At 44.4% G+C, this 20906-nt stretch overlaps 1 protein-coding gene across 1 annotated transcript in view; it reads left to right on the top strand.

Moving 5' to 3' along the window:
* The window catches only part of LOC122555670 (sodium/hydrogen exchanger 9-like), a 451890-nt gene that overhangs the window by 49516 nt on the left and 381468 nt on the right, over positions 1-20906 (top strand). Inside the window, exons 3-4 of the mRNA XM_043701665.1 lie at positions 15270-15347; positions 20270-20346. Of these exons, the coding sequence (XP_043557600.1) occupies positions 15270-15347; positions 20270-20346 (155 nt within the window). The remainder of the gene's footprint in view (positions 1-15269; positions 15348-20269; positions 20347-20906) is intronic.

Genomic DNA, 20906 nt, shown 5'->3' on the forward strand with positions numbered 1-20906 from the left:
TCATCCTTAGCTGATGCTAACAGATTTATCAAAGAATGCTTTCCTTTTACGAAAAATCTGGTGACTCTGCTACATCAGATTGAGCTCATTGTAAATATCCTGTTACCTAGACCTTAACACTTTTTTTTTGTTACACTTTTTAAATGAGTCTCTTTGGGAGGTCAGCATGTTAGGTTGAATGGCCTCGTCCTCCTCCTGTAACATGATGTAATTTTATTGGATTGGTCCATACTATTCCTGAGCATTAATGTTGGAGCAGCACGGTGGCTCAGTGGTTAGCACTGCTGCTTAATTGCCAGGGACCTGGGTTCAATTCTAGCCTTTGGTGTCTGTCTGTCTGTCGTTTGCACATTCTCCCCATGTCTGCATCGGTTTCCTCCATGTGCTCCAGTTTCCTTCCACAATCCAAAGATGTGCAGGTTAGGGTGGATTGGCCAGGCTAAATTGACCATCGTGTTCAGGGATGTGTAGGTTAGTTACATTAGTCAGGTGAAATGTAGAGTAATAGGGTTGGGGAATGGGTCTGGGTGGGATACTCTTTGGAGGGTCAGTGTGGACTTGTTGACCCGAATGGGATTCTAATTCTAAGAGTCAGCACCCATTGCACTGGCCCTCTGTGCTGCCATTTGAACCTCAGGATTTATTATTGGAGAGATTTGTCAGTTGCTTGATGGAGGTACAAGAGGGTCAGGTTGTCAGTGGAAATTAGGAGGTTGGGGTGATATGCTGGAGATGAATCTACATTTAGAGATACACAGCACAGAAACTGACCCTTAAGTCCAACTTGTCTGTGGTGACCAGGTTTCTCAACCTAATCTAGTCCCACTTGCCACCACTTGGCCTATGTCTATCTAAACCCTTCCTATTCCTATACCCTTCCAGATACCTTTTAAATGCTGTGATTGTACCTACCTCCACCATTCCCTCTGGCAGCTCGTTCCATACATGCACCACCTTGATTATCAATCTGCATGGCTTACTCCCAAACCATCCAGGCCATAATCTTTTCGTGGTGACAAGGAAGCCTCAATGTATCATTTTCTCCTCTGACATCTTGTCAAGGTGAGGTTTTTATAAAGTAAATTGTACGTTGCGGATGAAAGATGGGGATTTGATGTGCCAAGTGGCCTCTTCTCGATCTATTCTTGATGTCCTTACGTCTGCACTGTTGGAGGAGCACTGGCAGTACTGATCTGGAATGATTCCCCCACGAAATACTCTCAGTCAAGGAACATGCCATTTGTTCAGTACCCATCTCGCTGACAGCAGGGCAAGGTTTTTGTGGGAGGTTGCAAATAGTGTTTTATTTCCTGCTAACTTAATAGAAAGCCACACAATTGCACCCACACGCTTGGCTACACACTGACCTGGAGCATGCTGACTTTCAACCTCCTGTCAATTTCCTGGTTTGTAATTTCAGGTTCATTTTTACTCAATAACAGGGGCTGTTGCTCTTGCTATCATCTGGAGAGTGTTCTAATCATCGAGTTCTCTATCTGGCTCTCTATAAATCAATTTTAAAGTCATTCTCTTGTTAGTATCCTCTCTGCTACTCAGCTGAGTGGATAAAATAGGTGATCTCTTTCTGGTCTGTGTCTTCAGTGAGTAGCTGAGAAACACCAGTGCTGCTCTGTGTTAGCTTCCTGTTTAACTCGTAGAGTTTTGTTTCTTTTAATTTGTCATGAGGTGCCCTTACACACGACTTGAACTTTTTCTCCTCCCATCACCAAATTAGTGACAATTTTTCTTTTTTCTTAAACCCCTAACTGCCACCAATGTTTCCAGTTGAATAGTTACATGCAAAGTTCTGCGTGATGGGTGACTGACTTAAAAAGAAAATATTCTTTGTTTCTTTTGGCACAATGTTATGAAGGATTGTATTTGGAAACCTTTGGTTTGTTAGCTGTATTTCAGCAAATAGTCAAGGTTCTCTGTTCAAATGTTTCTATCTTAAAGGGGCAGAGTGAAACTTTTCATGACAAGAAATTATAAGCCCCATGCAACAATGGGAATTACTGGAGAAATTCAGCAGGTCTGGCAGTGTCTGTGGAAGGAAAGCAGAGTTCGTGTTCCAAGTCCAGGAACTGATTACCTCCCCTCTCCTCCACCACTTCCTGGAGGCAAAGAATGAGAGGATAGATGAAGACCGAGCCCAGAGGGAGGGAGAGGCCGTTACGCAAACAAAGGGATGGATCACTTTAAGCCAGGGAAAGCAACCCATGGGATAAAGCTTCGGGTGTGGGGGTAAAGGCATGGGAGAAGGTTCTCAGGCCCTAATCTTATTGACCTTGATATTGACACCAGAAGTATATAGAGTCTCCAAGTGGAAAATGAGGTGCTGTTCTTCCAGCTAGCACTGAGCATCGCTGGAGCACTGCAACAAGCTTGAGACAGAGATGTTAGCCAGGGAATAGGATGGGGTGTTCAAGTGGCAGGGAACTGGAAGCTCAAGGTCATTTTCTCAGGCAGAAAGCAGATGTTCTTTGAAGCGGTCACCCAGGCTACGCTTTGTCTCCAGAGTGTAGAGGAAACCACGTTGTGAGCAGCGATTGCAGTAGATGAGATTGAGTGAGTGAGTGAAGCGCAGGTAAAGTGCTGCTTCACCTGGAAGGGCCTTGTGTATTAAGGAGGGAGGAAGTAGGTGGGCAGGTGTTACACCTTCTACTGTTGCAGGGGAAGAGGGTGTGGGGAATGAAGCATGGATGGACCAGGGTGTGTCCCAGAGGGAGCGTTGTCCCTGCCGAAGTCTGACAGAGGAAGGGGGGTAGGGGGTATATGTGTCTGGTGATGGCATCTCACTAGAGGTGGTGGAAATGGCAGCTGATGATCATTGGATGTGGATGCTGGTGCGATGGTAGGTTAGGGCAAAGGGACCATGTCGTTGTTGCAAGAGGGAATAGAGGGGTGAGGCCTGAACTGTGGGAGATGGATGCGACACGACTGAGGGCGGTATAGTTGAGGTAATTGGGAGTCTGTGGAATATTGGTGGCCAGCCTGTATGCAGAAATGGAAACGGATACCAAGGAAGGAAAGGAGTCAGGGATGATTTTAAAAACCCAAATGAGTTGCAAGCAAAATCATATTTTAAGCTAAAACATAGACTGACAGATGCTGAAGATCTGAAACAAAATCAGAAATTGCTAGAGAAACTCAATAAGCCTGGAAAATGTGGAGAGAAAGCAGAGTTAATGTTTTGAGTCAGTGATCTTTTTGGAACCAACGTGCATTGTTAAGAAGAGGAATTATTCTGTACTTGAAACACCAGTTCAGTTTCTCTCTCCACAGATGTCATGAGATCTGAGTTTATTCTTGAGTTTAGAATCAGGTATGTGACGTGTTGGTTACAAAAGTGGTCAGTTCTTCTGATATCTCATGGACATGCATGGCAGTGCAGGGGCCATTCGGCCCAGCATGTTCATCATGGTCAACCAAGATGTGCATGCACCAACCCAAGTTTCCAGCTCTGAGCCCATCATCCTGGAGGCTAGGGCATAATGTAAGGGCATATCTAAACACTGCTCAAATGTTTCAGCCGAGTTTTCAGACACTGTTTCAGACAATGTTCCAGATGCACCCTGGCTCATTGTATCACAGAATCCCCACAGAGCAGAAAGAAGTCAAGTGACACATCAGGTCTGTCCCAACCCTCTGAAATGTATCTCACATTGATGTAGCCTCCCACCCTATCCCTGTAATCCTGCATTTCCCATGGCTAATCCACCGAACCCACAAATCTATAAATCATTTGGAGGAAACCGGAGCACCCGGAGGAAACCCACGCAGACACTGGGAGAATGTGCAAATTCCACACTGACAGTCGACTGAGGCTGCAATCAAACCTGGGACCCTGACGCTGCGAGGCAGCAGTCCATCCGTACTAAACCAGCAAAGGGGAACAAATTAGCCTGATAGGCTGCTGTTCAGTTGCAGAACTTTCTTGGTATTTAACTAAACAACAGTGCCTGGTTTCCATCCCTGTTTATAGTCTGAAAGGGCATCTATATGATCCCTGACATGCACATAAATGGGAATAAGGCAATTGCTGCTCACGACTGAGGTTCTGAGCTCACTGTTAACCTGAAAGGAAAGTTCAGAATTTTTTATCAATATGTAGAATCTGACTTTTTTTTTGTTGTTTTCAACTTTGATATGTTGATCTAATTTTATCACCGAGCAGAAAGTGAGGACTGCAGATGCTAGAGATCAGAGCTGAAAATGTGTTGCTGAAAAAGCGCAGCAGGAGAATCGAGTTTCGGGCATGAGCCCTTCTTCAGAAAGGTCTTTCCTGAAGACGGGCTCATGCCCAAAACATCGATTCTCCTGCTCCTTGGATGCTGCCTGACCTGCTGCGCTTTTCCAGCAACACATTTTCAGCTCTAATTTTATCACCATCATCCACACTGCTCAAAGGAGTGAAAATTGGTCCTTTTAGAGGACAAGAAGGGGGATTTAGTAATGGGATGTGAGGAAATGGCTGAGGCATTGAATAGATATTTTGTGGAGGACAGTGGAGGACACCAATAACAGGCCAGTAATTCATCAAGAGATGACGATTGGTGAGGACCTGGAAATGATCATTATTACGGAAGAGGTAGTGTTGGGAAAGCTAATGGAGCGAAGGATAGACAAGTCTCCTGACCCTAATGCAATGCTTCCCAGGGTACTAAAAGAGATGGTGGGAGAAATAGCAAGTGCACTTGTGGTAATTTTTCAAACTTCACTGGACTCTGGGGCAGTCCCAGCAGTTTGGAAAACCGCAAATATTATGTCACTGTTTAAAAAGGGAGGTGGACAAAAGATAGACCAGTTAGCTTAACCTCTGTAGTGGGGAAGATGCTGGAGTCTATTATCAAGGACGAAATAGCAAGGCATCTTGATAGAAATTGTACTGTTGAGCAGATGCAGCATGAGTTTGTGAAAGGCAGGCCATGCTTAACTAATCAATTGGAATTTTATGAAGACATTACAAACACGTGGGCAATGGGCACCCAGTAGATGTGGTGTATCTAGATTTCCAAAAGGCATTCGACAAGGTGCAGCACAAAAGGCTACAGCATAAGATGAAGGTGCAAGGCATTATGGGCAATGTATTCACACGGATAGAGGATTGATTGACTAACAGGAAGCAAAGAGTGGGGATGAATGAGTGCTATTCTGATTGGCAGTGACTAGTGGTGTACCTCTGGGATCAGTGGGACCGCAATTATTCACAATTTACGTTCGTGATTTGGAGTTGGGGACCACGTAGAGTGTGTCAAAGATTGCAGGTGTCACTAATGCCTCATATTCCGCCTTGGGACTCTGCAACCACACGGGATCAACGTGGATTTCAACAGTTTCCTGATTTCCTCTCCCTCCCACATCATCCCAGTCCCAAGCCTCCAACTTGGCTCCGCCCTCCTGACCTGTCCATCGCCTTCGCCATCTATCCGCTCCACCCTCCTCTCCGACCTCTCACCTCCATCTACATATCACCATTCTCAGGTACCTTTCCCCTCCCCTCAGCCCCAGACCCTGTCCCATTTATTTCTCAGCACTCCCCCCGGCCTACAAGCATCTGTCCTGATTAAGGGTGAAACGTCGATTCTTCTGCTCCTCTGATGCTGCCTGACCTGCTGTGCTTTTTCATCATCACGCTCTCGACTCTGATCTCCAGCATCTGCAGTCCTCACTTTCTCCTAGATGACACAAAGATGAGTGGCAGAGCAAAGTGTGCAGAGGACTGTGAAGCTTTGTGAAGGGACGTAGGTAGTTTAACTGAGTGGGCAAAGGTCAGGCAGATGGAATACAATTTTAATAAGAGTGAAGTCATCCATTTTGGTAGGAGTAATAGTAAAAAGGATTACTATTTGAATGGTAAGAAATTGCAGCATGCTGCTGTGCAGAGGGGCCTGGGTGTCCTTGTACATGAATCACAGAAGGTTGGTCTGTCAGTGCAACAGATAATTACGTTGGCAAATGGAATTTTGTCCTTCATTGCTAAAGGGATTGAGTTTAAAAGCAGGGAGGTAATGTTACAGCTGTACAGGGAACTGCTGGTGAGGCCACACCTGGAGTACTGCGTGCAGTTTCGGTCTCCTTACTTGAGAAAGGATGTACTGGCACTAGAGGGGGTGCAGAGGAGGTTCACTAGATTGATTCTAGAATTAAGGGGGTTGGTTTATGAGGAGAGACTGGGATTATATTCATTGGAATTTAGAAGAATGAAGGGGTTCTAATGGAAACATATAAAATTATGAAGGGGATAGAAGTAGAGAAGATGTTTCCACTGGCAGGTGAAATAGGACAAGAGGGCCTCAAAATTAGGGGGAGCAGATTTAGGACTGAATTGAGATGGAAATTCTTCACCCAGAGGGTTGTGAATCTGTGGAACTCTCTGCCCAGTGAAGTCTTTGACGCTACTTCAGTAAATGTTTTTAAAGCTCAGATTATTTGAACAATAAACAGATTAAGGGTTGTGATCAGAATGGTGCTGAAAAAGCACAGCAGGTCAGGCAGCATCCGAGGAGCAGGAAAATCAATGTTTCAGGCAAAAGCCCTTCATCAGTTACTTTTGCCTGAAACGTTGATTTTGCTGCTCCTCGGATGCTGCCTGACCTGCTGTGCTTTTCCAGCACCACTCTGATCTAAACTCTGGTTTCCAGCATCTGCAGTCCTCACTTTTGCCTCGATTTAAGGGTTATGGTGAGCGGGCAGGTGAGTGGAGCTGAGGCCATGAAAAGATCAACCATGATCTTTATTGAATGGTGGAGCAGGCTCGAGGGGCCAGACGGCCTCCTCCTGCTCCTCGTTCTTATATAAATCTACCCCACCTAACAGTTGACAAGCTTGTTAGCTATTTTGACAGACATACTGTGGTTTGTGTGGCAAGATATGAAAACGGTTCTTCCACATCTGTACTTCCTTTGTGATAGTGCACCAGGACCATAACGGCATGAGACAGCAGGAAGAAATGAAACAAGACAAATGTCACCCCTTAAAGAAATTGAACTCTGGTGCACGTTAAGTAACAGATTGCTGCATGATTGTTCCAGTGTATTCTGGAGATTAAGAAGCTGCTGACTCATGTCAATAATTTCAAAGCATTATCAGGCCTTATTGTTCAGAGTGGTTATGGAATACGGTGTGAATATACAATTAATTTTTCCAACGGAGGTGAAATTCTGGCTTGGCTTGAACCTTGGTACATGTGAGAAATCAGGCCTTTAAGGGAATGCTAGACCCCCTGATTTTCCTAACGCCAGTCTGAAGATCCCAGTGCAATGTAGTGGGCTGGTGCTTCAGAACAGTAAAGGCAACACCAGGCCTACCAGACCGCAGGCTGCGCTCTCACTAGAGAGGGTGACTGGTGGTGCTTTAACCTGAGGGTCACCACGTCTCGGCTGAGGGGAGAGGTTGAGAAGGAGAGCGCTTCATGGTAATCCAGCCAACGTGGGAATTGAACCCATGCTGCTGGTGTCACACTGTATCACAAACCAGCCGTCCACCCGACCCAGTTAGTAGATCCTCCTGCATAACATTATTGAAACAAAGCAGTACGTTCAAGAGAATACTCAGCAGCAAATGTGGAGAGAAACCAGTTTAAAATTTTGAGTCTAGTCTGACTCCTCCTCAGAATTATCGAGACTATTGTACATGTTAAAAATCTCTCAGTGCCAGGTTTTTGTCCAACAGGTTTATTTGAGAGTACTGGCTTTCAGAGCGTTGTTGTTCCTCCTCTAGCTACCCGATGAAGGAGCAGCTCTCTGAAAGCTAGTGCTTCCAAATAAACCTGTTGGACCAAACCTGGTGTTGTGATTTTTAACTTGTCCACCCCAGTCCCACTCCAACACTGGCCCCTCCACATGGTGTATATTATTGTAAACGTTACATTACTAAGGGCCCCTGTGTTTCTCTCCCTTTTGGCTGCACCATTGACAACAATATGCATTTCTCTTGCACCTGGAAAATTATGAAACATTGAAAGGCACTTGAAAGGAATATAACTGGACAAAAATCGGTAACAGTCTGTTATGAATAAGGCCAGACCCCGCTCAAAATATTTTAAGGTGGTAGCCTAAACTCTAACTTTTTTCTTATTTTAAAGGCAGATGTGTAGTGGACACTCCAGGTGTGATGCAGGTGGTCAAACCACTCGGCTTTAAGCAAAACAATTTATGTAAACACCAAAGTTAAAACATGAACAGAAGTGGAATTTAGAATCTTAACTATCGGAAATCTTAACCGACCCAATACAAGCTATAACTAATTAACTGTTCCAATAGGGTGAGAGGGGGAAGATATAAGAGACCTAAGGGGCAACGTTTTCCACAGAGGGTGGTACGGGTATGGAACGAGTTGCCAGAGGAAGTGGTGGAGGCTGGTACAATTGCAACATTTAAGAGGCATTTGGATGGGTATATGAATAGGAAGGGTTTGGAGGGAAATGGGCCAGGTGCTGGCAGGTGGGACTAGATTGGGTTGGGATATCTGGGTCGGCATGGATGGGTTGGACCGAAGGGTCTGTTTCCGTGCTGCACATCTCTATGACTCTATAATACAGTAAAATCCCATAACGCACCCCTTGGCAAAAAGGTAAATTTTAACCCAGATTCTTACAGACAAGAGGGAACAACATCCAGAGAGAGATCCCAGAGAAAGACAGAGGAATCCTTTACTGAAGCTCACAACTCCCCTGGACTCTCTCATCTGGTAACTGCTACAGCTGAAACCAACTAGAAAGCCTGACTTGGGAGAACTGGCCACTCCTCTGCCATTGTTAAACTGTGTTTAAAAGACAACCCAAAGGCCTCTTCAGCACCCCTGCCTTTACAACCCCTAGTTTTAAAAAAAGCCAAGGATGAAGTAACCGTTTTGAAGTGACAGCATTGTCACAAATACAAAGGTTTATTGAAATTTATTTTCAATCATTCAAGTAACATTTGGCCAGGCTGGCAAAAGCAATTTAAGGAGCATTTTGATGATGAGAGAAGTGGAGAGATTTAAAGAGGGAATTCATAGCTTAAGGTGAAATGACAAAGGTGCCAACAGTCGGATGAAGGAAGGAGGGAAGGTGCGAGGCTGGAGGAAGTCCACATCCTTCAGTGAGGATTGAGGGGTTAGTGATTGGGAGAGGTAAAGCCTCAGTTTATTCAATGTACACATCAGTGTTGAGTACAAGACCAGCGCTTCAGTAATTTATCACTCAATCTGCAGGATTCTAGCAGCAGCTTGCACTTTATAGTAACTGTGGAATTGTGCGGGCTTACTGTGAGTGTCACGCAGCTGTAACTCTCTAAATCTAATGATGCCTTCCTTGTGTGAAGGGTCATTAGAAAAATGGTAAGGTTGTAGCTACTGCATTTCCAACCCAAATTGAGACAATTCCCATCAGATCAGCTGGAATGATGGGTTATTAATTTGACAAGAGCATCAAGCTATCTTCAGTTGAAGAATCAAGAATAGGTGCAGAAGATTTGGAACAGAACGCATAGATCTGCTGTTAGCTCCCACAGTTTAAAAGTGTTGCTTTACGTGAATAAATCGGTCGTAGCAGAAATAGTGACGCTGGTTAAGGAATAGTGACACTGGTTAAGGAATAGTGACACTAGTTAAGGAATCCCATTCCGCTAAGATGTGGTTTACATGTAACAATGACAGAAAGCAAGAACATTATTTTTTTAAAAGCCTTCTGAATTGACCTGTGAGCCTGAGCAGCTCAGGAGCAGGTATGCTTTCAGTTAAAGTGAATTCTAATAGCATAAGGATTGAGTGAATAACGTGAGGACTGAAACTGCTAGCGAGTTTGAAAAGGTGTGGTGAAGGGGTTGTGGATTGGAAATCGGCACACACAAACTTGAGGTTCAAGTCATAGAGCTGTACAGAACGGAAACAGACCCTTTGGTCCAACTTGTCCAGGCTGACCAAATATCCTACATTAATCCAGTCCCGTTTGCCAGCACTTGGCCCATATCCCTCTAAACCCTTCCTATTCATAAACCCATCCAGATGCCTTTTAAATGTTGCAATTGTACCAGCCTCCACTACTCCCTTGGCAGCTCATTCCATACACGTAACACCCTCTGTGTGAAAATGTTGCCCCTCGGGTCCCTTTTTAAATCTTTCCCCTCTCACCCTAAACCTATGCTCTCTAGTTTTTGGCTTCCTCACTCCAAGGAAAAAAACCTCTTCTATTCACTCTATGATCCTCATGATGTTATAAACTTCTAACTCACCCCTTCGTAACACCCTCTGTGTGAAAATGTTGCCCCTCAGGTCCCTTTTTAAATCTTTCCCCTCTCACCCTAAACCTATGCCCTCTAGTTTTGGGCTTCCTCACTCCAAGGAAAAAAACCTCTTCTATTCACTCTATGATCCTCATGATGTTATAAACTTCTAACTCACCCCTTAGCCTCCGAAGCTCCAGGGAAAACGTCCCCAGCCTATTTAGCCTCTCCCTATTGCTCAAACCCTCCAATTCCTGTAATATCCGAGCTCTTCCAAAATAAATGGGCTATCGGGATATGAACAAGAGAGGAGATGGGCTAATTCACAGCTCAAAAATTCTTAACAATCAAAAGGAAATGGATGTGTTGTGCAATAAAACTGTAGTACCTACTCCATTCCAAACAAAACATTGCAATTTAGCATTCTTGATTGAAGTCAAAGTACCCTGCCCTACCCAGTTTTCAGCTTTCTCGAAACTACGGTGGTGATTACAACTTTCCAAACGCGGTTTCCAAATGCACAATAAAAATACTTCAAACAAAAAAAAATACTTCTACAGAAAGGTTGGAGGAAATGGGTTATTGTTGGAAAATAGGACATAGGGACATGCGGTTGGGTAGTCTGCTAATGACCAACAGTATCCCCTAGAAACTGATCAATTCACAGATAGACTTGGAGATTGGAGACACTGATACTTTACACAGTGTCTGTTCCTGTAAATGGAAGTTTTTTCTAACTATTTCACCACTGAAGAGGGCAGTGTGTGTCTGAAGCTCATTCAGTGCAGAGAAAAATCCCGCTTCTGTGCTGACGTCTGTCTGTCTCTGTCTGTGTGTGAAGGGACCTTCTCCTAAAGTCAAAGCTTCACACTGCACTGTCATAGCATTGTAATTCATACAGTCGGAAAATGCTTGTCATGCTATAGGGCTCTGAGAGTTTTGGACAGACCGGAATGCAGAGACATAGTGTGTTTCAATGTTTAGGATCTTTGGATTATTCTCAGCTCTCCCTGTATTTTGTGTTAAACCGGGCACACTCTGTGCCCCATGATTTAGGTTTCTGTTTGTTTGTTTTGACAGAACACTGTGTTAACAACCAATGTGTTCTATTTCTGGGGCCATAAGTTCGAAACAAAGCACTTTGTGTTAAGAATACTTTCTCAAAAGATGGCATTTTGTGGGTGCAGGCACAATGCGCAGCACACATGGCAATGCCAATGGGACAGGAGTCTAAAAGCTAGATGTCTTTTCCCTGGGGTGGGGGAGCCCAGAACTAGTGGGCATAGGTTTAGGGTGAGAGGGGAAAAAGATAAAAGGGACCGAAGGGGCAATTTTTTCACACACAGGGTGGTAAATGTATGGATTGAGCTGCCAGAGGAAGTGATGGAGGCTGGTACAATTGCAACATTTAAAAGGCATCTGGATGGGTATATGAATAGGAAGCGTTTGGAGGGATATGGACTGGGTGCTGGAGGGTGGGACTAGATTGGGTTGGGATATCTGGTCGGCATGGACGTGTTGGACCGAAGGGTCATAACATGATCGAGCCCTCCACAATCACCTGATGAAGGAGCGTCGCTCCGAAAGCTAGTGTGCTTCCAATTAAACCTGTTGGACTATAACCTGGTGTTGTGTGATTTTTAACTTTGTACACCCCAGTTCAACACCGGCATCTCTGAATCATGACTCCTTAGAACAAGCAGCCTTAGTTTTCAGACAAAGGGGGTGGCAGGTTTAAAACAGAGATGTGGACCAATTGTTTCTCTCAAAGGATGGTGAACCTGTGGAGTTCACTCCCTCAGAGTGCAGTGGATACTGGGACATTCAAGGAAGAGAGAGACAGATCTTTAATGAGTAATGGGTTGAAGGGTTATGGGCAGCAGGTGGGAAAGTGACTTGAAGCCAAGATGAAATGAGCCATGAATGTATCAAATGGTGAAGCAGCTCTCGCAGCCTGAATGACCACCTGCTCTGGATTTTTATGATTTTGTTCTGTTCAGTCGGCCCACCTTGAAAGCAGGAACGTTTTATCCATTAACACTGCAGGCTTTTTTTTTTTTAAAAGCAATGATATATTTAGGTCACTGTTCCAGAATCCTGCTCTGTCCTTTTCCAAAACACAGCATTCTCAGAACTAACCCTGGTCATCATTAGACTCTTCATTGCAGATATTTATTGAATTCAACTTCCACCATCTGCATTGGCAGGATTCAATCCAGGACAGTTCCTGGGTCTCTGGATTAACAGTCCAATGATGATATGACTAGGCCCATCACCTTCCCCTATTTATTGCCCATCCCTAATTACCCAGAGGGCTGTTACGAATCAACCACGTTGTTGTGGGTCTGGAGTCTCACATAGGCCAGACCAGGTAAGGATGGCAGTTTCCTTCCCTAAAGGACTTTACTGAACCAGATGGGGTTTTTCAACAATCATGGTTGTCATTAGAGACTTTATTCCAGATTCATATTTCCATGGACCAGCTGTATTTTTATCAATCATTCCATTTTAATTGAATAAGTTTTTTTTTATTTTTGATAAGTTCATCATTTTTTTTACTAAGAAACTTGATAGAGTGTTTTGTTTAAAACCTGACGGCTGCCTGGTCGCTGGAACTTGTTCAGTTGGTTGCAGTCAGCTTCAGCTTGGCACTGAGCAGGTGTCAGTTCTCCAACAGCCCTCCCCATGGAATTCCTTGTGGGTATTGTTTCTCCCAGCTGCAGCCTGATGCCATCACGGAGTCTGTCGGCACTGCGGTGGGAGTCCCTGTGCCAGAGGGTAGTGCTGGCCAATATCTCCCTGGTGTGGGAGCCACCTCCCTCTGTGCTGCAGGTGCTGGTGGAGTGAGGCTGCGGCCTTGCGTACTGCACTGTCTCCCTGAGACATGATGGCCCGCAGAAGAGCAACGGTTGCTGAGTAAAAATGCAGCAGAGCTTGTGTAGATCAATGTGTGCGCATTGACATGAGCAGACCTTCATGTTGTCTTGCTGCCTCAAACACCACGAGACATCGGAGCAAAATGATGATGCTGGTTTATTCATTGCCACGTACATCTTGAGGATACAGACAAAAGTGCCTAGTCGCTACATTCAGTGCCATGATGAGATACAATAAGAAGAAAATGAAATTTAAAAATGGAAAGAACGGCGGATGTTGTAAATCAAACAAAAACAGAAGTTGCTGGAAAAGCCGAGCAGGTTTGGCAGCTTCTGTGTAGAGAAATCAGAGTTAACATTTTGGATCGAGTGACCCTTCCTCAGAACTGATGGTAACTAGGAAACTGTTGGTTTATATGCAGAAGGCATGGTGGGGGAGGAGGTAAGGAGTGTAAATGATAGGTGGGGATAGAGCTAGTGGGATGGTAGGTAAGGACAAGTGAAACCCTGTTACTGTTGTAGGAGGGAAGCGAGGGGTGAGGGCTGAAGTGCAGGAAATGGGTCAGTTCCAGCTGAAGGCTGCAAATTATTTTCTAAACACTCCGTTCAATTCAATTTGTGGAGCTCAAACAAATGTTCTCATTCAAGCAACAATCACTGATATGCCTTGAGGAGTATTCTTGGCCAAGTGGCCACAGCCAATTACTTTGCAGAGCTGATTTGACAAAGCAATTGTTATCTGTCCCCACACATGCACATTCTCTCTGTGCGCTGCGCTCTATCTTTCACCTCAGGCGGAATGTTCTCATCCCAAAAATCAGCCAACCCTGAACTCAAGCCTGCAATGTTTACGCTTTCGTTCAATAAACAATATCCAACAGAAATATAAGATGGTCAATTCTTGTTCTCGGGTCTCTGTATAATGCTGTTGGTGATAGAATTGTGGAATCCCTGCAATGTGGAAGTGGGCCATTCGGCCCGTAAAGTTGTTAACAACCATCCGAAGAGCATCCCATCTGGACCCACCCTATCACTGTAACCCTGTATGTCTCATGGCTATGTAGTTAACCTACACATTCCAAAACACTATGGGCAATTTAGTATGGCCAGTCCCCCAACCTGCACATCTTTGGATTGTGGGAGGAAACCAGAGCATCCAGAGGAAACCCACGCAGACACGGGGAGAATGTGCAAACTCCCATATTCTTTGGTTGTTGCCATGTTCATAGTGTCTGGGGATGTGCAGGTCTAGTGGGTTAGCCATGGGAAATGTAGGGTTACAAGATAGAGGGGGGAAGTTCTTCAGAGGGTTGGTGCTGACTCAATGTGCTGAATGATTTTTTTTTTCCACAACTAGGGAACCTGTGATCCTGTTGGGATTCTATGTTCTGGGGACCTGGTTTTGAATCCTGCCATCATTGATGGTGGAGTTCGAATTCAATAAAAATCTGGAATTAAGGGTCTCATGATGACCATGAAACCCTCATCCCTTGGATGAATGGGGACAAAAAAAAGACCATTAGCCCTTGAAGTCTGCACTGACCATCTGAAGAGCAACCTGTAACCCTGCATTTCCCACAGCTAACCCACCTAGCTTGCACATCACTGGACATTATGAGCAATTTAGTATGGCCAATCCACCCTAACTGCACATCTTTGGATTGTGGGAGGAAACTGGAGCACCTGGAGGATCCCTGCGTAGACATGGCGAGAATGTGCAAACTTCACACAGTTGCCCAAGGTGGGCATCGAATTATTGTGCCACCCTTTTTCAAGAAAGTTTCTTTATTATGTTTAAACTACATGAATTTTAAATCACGAAATATTAACAGTAAATAGCAGGGGTTTTGATTCACAGTTATAAATATACCTGGCAACAAAAAATATTTTAGAATGTAATTTATTACATATCTGATATTAATCTGGCTGGTTTTAGATTTTACACCGATCATAACCTTCCATTGCTGCTAGATTGCTGCTACAAAACCTGATGGGGTCTGACTCCTGGCAGGTGCCAATGCTGCACAGAACAGCACACTGAAGTATGTAGAAACTACTTGAGGATAAATAACCCAATTGCCATTCAAATTTCGATTTCCTGCGTTATGTGTAACATGAAAATGTCAAGTTTCAGCGCAGCCATTTGGAAAGTCACAGTGACATATTTGATGTCATCTCTTATTTCCAGGTCACGTTTGATTCGGAAATTTTCTTCAATGTCCTCTTACCTCCGATAATATTCTACGCTGGATACAGCCTGAAAAAGGTGAGAACTTTACACTCTAAGGACACTTCAACATTTTGCTAAAGTGATTTTTACTGTGACTGCCATCTGTGTCCTATGATCCTCTCCCACTAGCTACCTGACTAAGGAGCAGTGCTCAGAAAGCTTGTACTTTTAAATAAACCTGTTGGACCATAACCTGGTGTCGTGTGACTTTTAACTTTGTCCACCCCAGTCCAACACTGGCTCCTCCACATCATGGCAATTAAAAGTTTACGTTTTCAGCCTATGTCCTTTTGCGTCGATGTGTGTTTATAAACCTTGCTTCAATACTGCTGTTTAGTTCTGCCCATTTCCTCAGTTGGAAATGACTCTCAATGTACACATTGAGGAAAGTTGGAATCTTGATTACAATTGGTGTTGAATTGGCCGGGCCTGAGTCTCTAACTGGACACCTTCCTCCCGGTCCAGGAGAGGAATGTCGGTTGCTGGGGTCCCTGTGCCTGAATAATGCTGTAAACCGTGTGTATCTGGTGAGGACAGGTCTACATTATTAAATGGTTTGTCCAAACTCACATTAGCACTGTCAAACAGTGCGATACTGGAAAAGCACAGCCGGTCAGGCAGCATCTGAGGAGCAGGAGAGTCAACGTTTCGAGCATAAGCTCTTCATCAGGAATGTTGATCAAGCATTCCTTACTGAAGAGCCTATGCCTGGAACGTCGGCTCTCCTGCTCCTCGGATGCTGCCTGACCGGCTGTGCTTTTCCAGCACCATTCAGAGTTCCAGTTATGAAGAGAAATGGAACGGAGAGTTCCAAGCCTCCACTACTGTTTGTATGTAGAAATGCTTTCTCCTGTCTCTCCTCAATGTTCAGGCCCTAATTTTTAGACTATACTCCTAATTCTAGAATCTTCAACCAGTGGGAAACATTTAATGACAATTGCCAGGATATCAATGGCATAGATTAGTGTAAAATGCAGGAGTAATAGACGGAATAAGAGCAAGCCTTTTTTCATCACTGAGGGTGGTGGGAATCTGGAACTTAGTATCTTTAAGTATGTTTGAGGCAGAAATCCACATAATATTTCAGAAGTTTTTAAATGCACACTTGCGATGCCAAGACAAGGATATAGGCCACATGCTGGGAAATGGAATTAGAGTATTTCGGTGGTTGTTTTTGACTCGATGGGCCAAAGGGCCTTTTTCTATGACTGTAGTTCATTAGTGAATCTCATGCATTTTTAAAAATTTTAATGATAGTTCATAGTCACCATTACTAAGACTAGCTTTTCACTCCAGATTTTATTAGTTACGTTTAATCTCTGCCAGTGACCTTGGTAGGATTTGAACCCATTTCCATCAGAGGGTTCATCTGGGCTTCTGGGTTACTAGGCCGGTGGCATTGCCACCATACCACTCCCCCACCCACATTAGATTAGATTAGATTACATTACAGTGTGGAAACAAGCCGTTCGGCCCAACAAGTCCACACCGACCCGCCGAAGCGTAACCCACCCATACTCCTACATTTACCCCTTACCTAACACTACGGGCAATTTAGCATGGCCAGTTCACCTGACCTGCACATCTTTGGACTGTGGGAGGAAACCGGAGCACCCGGAGGAAACCCACGCAGACACAGGGAGAATGTGCAAACTCCACACAGTCAGTTGCCTGAGGTGGGAATTGAACCCGGGTCTCTGGCGCTGTGAGGCAGCAGTGCTAACCACTGTGCCACCGTGCCACCCACATTGTTGCTTTTTATCTCTGGCTTGTTTCTGTGGCATTCATTAAGCAGATAGTTGGAATTTGAACAGCATTACGTGGCACGGTGGCTCAGTGGTTAGCACTGCTGCCTCTCAGCGCCAGGGTCCCAGGTTCTATTCCAGCCTCAGGCGACTGTTTGCACATTCTCCCCGTGTCTGTGTGGGTTTCCTCCGGGTGCTCCGGTTTCCTCCCACATTCCAAAGATGTGCAGGTCAGGTGAATTGGCCATGCTAAATTGTCTATAGTTGTTAGGTGCATTAATCAGAGTGGGGTGAGTTACTCTTTGGAGGGTCGGTGTGGGCTTGTTGGGCCGAAGGGCCTGTTTCCGCACTGTAGGGAGTCTAAATCTGAGTATAGTTCCACCTCTTTGTCCTGAAGCTGATGAAGGATATGATTTAATGAAGGGAATGAGGGAATTTAGTAACTTAGAAAGTGGGAGATGATGGCTTTCTACTGTCTAGCTACATTTGTTTTAGGGGTCCCTGTCCATAGATCCCTCAAAGTTGCCACCCAGATTGATAGGGTTGTTAAGAACATGTATGGGGTGTCGGCTTCATTAACCGGGGGATTGAGTTTAAGGGCCACAAGGTTATACTGCAGCTCTGTAAAACCCCGGTTAGACGACACTTGGAATATTGTGTTCAGTTCTGGTCACCTCAGTATAGGAAAACTGTGGAAGCTTCAGAGAGCTGCAGAGGAGATGTACCAGGATGCTGCCTGGACTAGACGGCATGTCTTCTGAAGAAAGATTGAACGAACTGGGCTTTTCTCATTGGAGCAAAAAAGGGTGAGAGGCAACTTGATAGAGGTGTACGAGATGTTGAGAGGCATAGATAAAGTGGACGGACAGAGACCTTTTCCTAGCGCAGAAATGTCTATCCTGAGGGGGTGTAATTTTAAGGTGATTGGAGGAAGGTTTAGGTGCGATGTCAGAGGTAGGTTCTTTACACAGTGAGTGGTGGGTGAGTGGAATGCACTGCTGCAGTGGTAGTAGAGTCAGATACATAAGGGATATTTAAGCAACTCTTGGATAGGCACGTGGATGATAGTACAATGAAGGTCTGCAGGTTAGACTGATCTTAGAGTAGGATAGAGGGTCGGCACAACATCGAGGGTCGGACGGCCTGTACTGTGCTGAAAACATTGGCAAGTAGAGTATTTCAGTTCTGGTTGTCTCCATAGAAACTAGGACCAGGCTTTTCAATCCTGCTCCATCTTAGATCATTGACATCAATTCCCTGTTCTGACTGTCTCCCATGTCCTTCAATCCATTTACTCTGAAGAACTAGAGAAGTTTCCTTTGTCACTGCCTTCATAAGCATCAGTATCCACATTCGATGGATCATCTTCAGCCAGATCTGCTACTTTATGTCACCACTGGACACATCTTTCCCTCCCGATTCCAACTTCCGAAGGGACAAATCCCTCTGAAAGACCCTGGTCATAAAGAGTGGAGCAATTAAAATTGGGGATGTTTACATATCAGGAATTAATGGATTGCAAAATCTTCGCAGGTTGTGAGACTTGAGATTATAGGAGTGCTATGGACCAGTCCAAACCCCCACAAAATATGTTGAGGTGGTAGCCTAGACCCTAGCTTTTTTAGATTTTGAACGCAGATGTGAAGTGGACGCTCCAGGTGTGATGCAGCCGGTCAAACCACTCTGCTTTAAGCAAAGCAATTTATTTAAAAACTCTCTAGTTGAAACACGAACAAAAGAAAACAAAATTTAAGAATAAGAAGAAAGTGAGGACTGCAGATGCTGGAGAGTCAGAGTCACAAAGTGTAACACTTGTTATGGACCAGACCAGAGCCCCTCAAAACATTTCAAGAAAGTGGCTGAGACCCTAACTTTGCCAGTTGTTTTAAGCAGGTGTAAGGTGGATCTTCCAGGACCGATGCAGCTGGTCAAGCCACTTAGTTTGAAACAGAACAGAATTTATTTACAAAATTCCCAAATGAAGCACAAACAAAAAGGGAGAAAAATACAGAATAACTTAATCTTTCCAAAAACCCAACCGATTATCCCCATTTAATGGTGCTGTTCTGAATACATGCAACAATCCCCATAAACACCACTTGGCACAAAAGGTAAAATCAAACACACCGTCTTATAGGAGAGGTGTCAAAGAGAGGAAGGGTCAGCATGGATCTACTTCTTTGGGTCCAGCAGTTTTTACAGCTGCCTGACCACTTTCAGTGAATGGCCAGACCAAACCAAACCAGAGAAAAGCTGAGCTGGGAGAACTGGCCACTCCCCTTTCATTGTACAAGTGTTTTTTTTTAACTTGAAAGCCTTCTGTCTGAGGGAGTATCTGTTAGCTTTAATCAAACTGGCCCTGAAACCCTTCACCCCCAGATTTTTCAGAATCTGTGTCTTTTACGACCTCTCTTGGGGAAAAAAACAAGGACAACGTAACCTTGTTAAAGAAACAGCTTTGTAACACGCTGGAAAAGCACAGCAGGTCAGGCAGCATCCGAGGAGCAGGAGAGTTGATGTTTCAGACATAAGCCTGCTCCTTGGGCGCTGCCTGGCCTGCTGTGCTTTTCCAGCATCACACTTCTAAACTCGGAATTTAGAATAACAACTATTGGGAAACGTAACCGACCCGATACAGCAACTATTACTAATTAACCGTTCCAATCCAGTAACATCCCATGAACACACCCCTTGGCAAAAAGGTAAATTCAAACACAGATTCTTACAGGCTAAGAGGGAACAGCATCCATATTTCAGAAGCAAGTCAGTTCTTTTCTGAAGCTTGCAACTCCCCTGGACTCTGACATCCTGTGACTGCTACAGCTCAAACAAATCAGATAAAACCTGAACTGGGAGAACTGGCCACTCCCCTTCTATTGTTAAACTGGACATGTTGTCACTTCTGCCTTTACAACCTCTCGGCGGGGGTGGGGGGAACAAGAACAAAATAACCTTTTTTAAAGTGACAGCATTGTCACAAGGAGCGGCAGAGAGATTTGAACATGAGGGTTAGAATGCCTGTTTTAGATGAGGGATACAAATAGTTTTCAGTAGCTACTAACTCAGCCTCTGAATGTATCTTTTATCTGGTGTATAATTCTGGAACGTATTTATTATCTGCCAGGATATCCTAATGTCAGTTGAGAATGATGCTATTTGCATGCGTTCTGAAGCAATATGTTATCTGTCATCTTTTGTCTTTTTATTTAACAGAGACAGTTCTTCAGGAATTTGGGGTCAATTCTAACCTATGCTTTTATTGGCACTGCCATTTCCTGTATTGTGATTGGGTGAGTAAACGTTGATGCCAAGTTACAGAATTCGAGTCATTGGCAAAGCTATCTTTGGTTATGTGAACATGGTCTTTAAAGCAGAGAGCCTGGGATTTCTGTTTGGTGGCTTGGGATAGGAAAGTACTGATTTTATGATATTCCGACCACACCAATACCCAAGGAGCTTGTGTTATATGGTTGAAATGGTTTCACAAGGCCTTTCACCACATCCTGCAGTCCCAGTTTTTAAACCTTTCCATCTTACACTGCGCAAAAATAGCTTTGTTTGCTAAATTTAGTTTCTTTTGTTATTGACTATAGGAAGCATGGATTGGGAGCAATTGTTCCATGGTAAAGGCACTATAGACATGTGGAGATTGTTTAAGGAACAGTTGTTGTGAGTGATGAATAAATATGTCCCTCTGAGACAGGCAAGAAGTGGTAAGATAAAGGAACCTTGGATGACGAGAGCAGTGGAGCTTCTCGTCAAAAGGAAAAAGGTAGCTTACATAAGGTGGAGGAAGCTAGGGTCAAGCTCAGCTCTACAGGATTACAGACAGGCAAGGAAGGAGCTTAAA

Source organism: Chiloscyllium plagiosum, chromosome 13 (genome assembly GCF_004010195.1).
Source record: "Chiloscyllium plagiosum isolate BGI_BamShark_2017 chromosome 13, ASM401019v2, whole genome shotgun sequence".
Lineage (NCBI taxonomy): Eukaryota > Metazoa > Chordata > Chondrichthyes > Orectolobiformes > Hemiscylliidae > Chiloscyllium > Chiloscyllium plagiosum.